This window comes from Morone saxatilis, unplaced genomic scaffold (genome assembly GCF_004916995.1).
Source record: "Morone saxatilis isolate NCDOM2014 unplaced genomic scaffold, NCSU_SB_2.0 Contig8, whole genome shotgun sequence".
In the NCBI taxonomy this organism is placed as follows: Eukaryota; Metazoa; Chordata; class Actinopteri; family Moronidae; genus Morone; species Morone saxatilis.
The window spans coordinates 5,636,215-5,639,647 of NW_023340257.1; the positions used below are offsets into that span (position 1 = coordinate 5,636,215).

Here is a 3,433-nt window from a genome sequence, read left to right on the forward strand (position 1 = left end):
TTGATAAGGATAACTTTTTTTTTTCCTGGAAACCCTCCCACCACCCCTCCCCCCTACCCTGCCCCTCCGGCCCCTTTAACTGTCTGTTAGTCTTTGTGGGCGGGCTTGTGCATTCCAATACCATAGCTTTACAAGGCCAGTCGCTTTATCCTTTCCCCTCCACCCCTCCCTGTTCTGGGTATGAGAGAGTGAGTCAAGTTGCTAGCTAGCTTACTGACAGTCAGGCCCAGCCCTGCTCTGTCCTGTTCTGCCGGCGTGTAGCTCTCTATCACAGCCTGGATGTGTGCGAGTTGAGCTGAGGTAAAACTACGCTGGCTACGTCCACCCACCATCCTGCTGTGTGGGGTTTTAAGTCCAACCCCAAGTCCACTGGAACAGCTACTCCAGCCCCAGGATGAGAGAGGCCCGCTAGGGTTTGCAGTCCTCCGGGAGAGGAGTTGCTGACGGACTGAACCAGGTAAAGGTCACTAGCAACAAGCAAATATTGTTGTTCTTAAAGTCAAAAGTAGGCCAGAGAGCAGCAGTATTTTAGCAGCTCACTGTTAACTTCTACAGTTTAATCCTCATGCAGTGACTGTGTGCGTCACTTTATTTAGTAGCTTTCTTGCTCACACCAGTTTCATGACAGTTCTGACTTCCTAGAGTAAGTATGTAGAGTGTGAGTGAGAGAAAAAGAGTGCTGAATAGAAAGCATGCGTTTGTAATGTATGGGCACTTCTTGTGAGTGATTGATCCGATCTTTACTTTTTTTTTTTCTCCTTGTGCCTGAGTGTTATGTGTCTGCCTGGTTGTGAATTGCCTTCTTGAGAGTCAGGCATTTTCATAACAACTTAAACAGCAGCAGTGGAATTTGTTTTACAATTTGTCTTGAAGTTGGTTAACTTGATTCTCGCTCAGTCGAACAGCTTCAGCGGTGACTAACAAGCTGAAGCACATTCAGCTGTACAGCAGAGGAATTTGCGTGGCGGTTAGTTTTTTGGATTTGGTGTGCCTCAGTGTTCACAATGTGAGAAATGTAGCTTTCATTGAATGCGAGGCAGCTAGCGAGTCATACGCACCGAAAAGGCTGACCAAGGTAGGCTTTGCATCATGGGAAGGCTCTTTTCTTACATGCTGCTGTCCTCACCTTGAAACATTTTAACCCTTTACCTTTCTCCGTACGCTTCTTCATTTACAGTCAGGTCTCTTTCCTTCACATACAGATTTGTTTCTTCTACCCTGTCCTTCCTGACATCATTTGTATTCTAACCCTGACAGTGGATCTCTTTCCTCTCCACCATAGATCAGAATAAGAGACCCTAACCAAGGAGGTCGAGACATTACAGAGGAGATTATGTCAGGGGGCCGAAGCGGCTCTACCCCAACCCCACCACAGGTGAGCTACAACACCAAAGACAGTCGGCAGAGCAAACACACTAGCACACTATTAGGGGTTTAGTTTTATTTTTAGACACCTACTTAATTCTCTTGTGCAAAGTGTACAAATAAAGTTTTGTGATTTACTAACACTCATAGCAATTTATTAGGGTTGGTGTAGTTCCCCAACATGCTTTCAGTGCATGGGAACATTACGTTTTTTGTTTAGTGTTTATTTGGGACCCCATTAGTTGTTACCATAGACCGTATATACAGTTACTTTATACTTTATATATACATGTTTATGCAGTCCATGGTTTTTAGCTGGTAACGGCTGCTGTTATCTGGGGGTCCATATTAAAAATATATAGTCTTGTTTCTTGTACTTTCTACTGTGCAAATATAAGGCTTGTCTATTATAGCATGTCAAATAGATTTAAAACAAGAATTTACTTGCCTGTGCTGTCCATATGTTACTACTTTATGGGGAATGCTGCAGAATGCACGTGCTCATAAATGTGTCAAACTCAAACTGATCTATGATTTGCTCTTAGAGTCCTGACGTTCGGCTCATAGCCAACATGAAACTTTTTTTTTCTAGTCGTGGAAAAATTAGTGTTGTCCTCACCAACTAAGGTCATACTTTACCTTTTGGTCTCCTAATAGTCAGCCGTATCTGGATCAGAAAGTACAGCAGTGGCCCAGGCCAACGGTGAGAGCGTCACAGCTGCTGCTACACCAGCAGTGGTTCGACCAGGTGAGTGCCACTTGAGTCTTTCAAATTCAATATCACAAAGTTATATTGTTCATATTTTACATTAGCTACTAATATTTGCCTGGCTTATTACAAGCTTTCGTTTGTTTTATTTAGTATATGGGGACCTATATAGAACCAAGGCATGTTTATTAACACTTTATTGAAGAGCTTACTATTTCAGTGGCTGGTTATTTTGCTGCATAAGTACTTTAGGATAATGATGATAATAATAATAATAATAATAATAATAATAACAGCATGTTCCTCTTTGCGTTTTCTAAGCTATCATTAGCTTTCATTTAGCCTTTTAATATATCTTATATTAAGCTTAGGCAGCAGTATTCTTACTGCATTTAATCTTATTGTGTAAAAATGAGACAAATGTGTTTTTCTTCTGTAGGGGTGACTTCACCCGCTAGTCCGGTTATAACCATGAAGGCAGCTTAGTTCAAGGAAATTAATTATCAGACAATGTGGCATCTAAAGAGCTTTGTTTGGTGAATGTGGTCCTATGTCTGTAAAGTCTTCATGAACACCTTTGATGATGTGGTGGTCCATATATGGAGGGACAGACAAGTGTAGATTATGAAAACATAATTAATGAACTGAACAGAGTCATTTTTTTTTCTTACCTTCCAGATGATAGAGGCAAACCTACGCCCCCTCCTTTGTCAAAGACCCCTGAACTTGCTAAGAGTGACCCGATCCCCACTGAGGCTACCTCCTCTGACACGAACACTAAGCCCCCTTCACCCCCTCTACTATCAGAAGCAGAGGACACACCTCTCGACACTATTTCCACACTTGCACCAAGCCCTCCTGTTGCAGATGTGATGGATGCTCCCCCACTTCGCAAGGAACCCACCCCACCGCCTAAATCTGCGCCTGAGGTGCCCGCCTACCCTGCACCGCTCCCTGACCCTGTCCCCTCCTCTGCTGCAAAAGACAAAACGGACAAGAAAGCCACAGAGTCAAAGGAGGAGGAGGCTAAAGCAGAAGAGGCAGCTGCCTCTTCGGACACACCCCTCGCTCCTCCCTCCACCACTAACGGTGTCACAGAGGTGGAGCCAGAAAGGCTGTCAGTCGTGTTGCCACCCTGTCACCTGGATGCCCCTCTGGAGTCTCCCATTGCACAGCCCGAGGAGCTCCGCCTCCCCAATGGCCTGCCACTGCCGGCCCCACAAGACCCTGAGGTGCCTGCCATCAGTACAGCCGAGCATGACGACAGCCCCATCGCTGAACCTGACATTAGCCAGCAGTGTGTCGTACAGACCTCTGCAGCCATCACTCGGGCAGCGCCTGCACCCGTTGTCCCAGCAA

General features: G+C 45.1%; 1 protein-coding gene across 5 annotated transcripts in view; it reads left to right on the forward strand.

The window, feature by feature from the left end:
- The window catches only part of LOC118342173 (eukaryotic translation initiation factor 4 gamma 1-like), a 29,454-nt gene that overhangs the window by 13,401 nt on the left and 12,620 nt on the right, over positions 1-3,433 (forward strand). For 4 of the 5 annotated variants that reach the window (XM_035680637.1, XM_035680636.1, XM_035680638.1 and 1 more), the window contains 3 exons: positions 1,283-1,375; positions 2,023-2,113; positions 2,753-3,425. In XM_035680637.1, the coding sequence (XP_035536530.1) occupies positions 1,283-1,375; positions 2,023-2,113; positions 2,753-3,425 (857 nt within the window). Of the gene's footprint in view, positions 1-78; positions 458-1,282; positions 1,376-2,022; positions 2,114-2,752; positions 3,426-3,433 lie in introns of those variants that run through there. The other variant, XM_035680640.1, reaches the window with a different exon arrangement.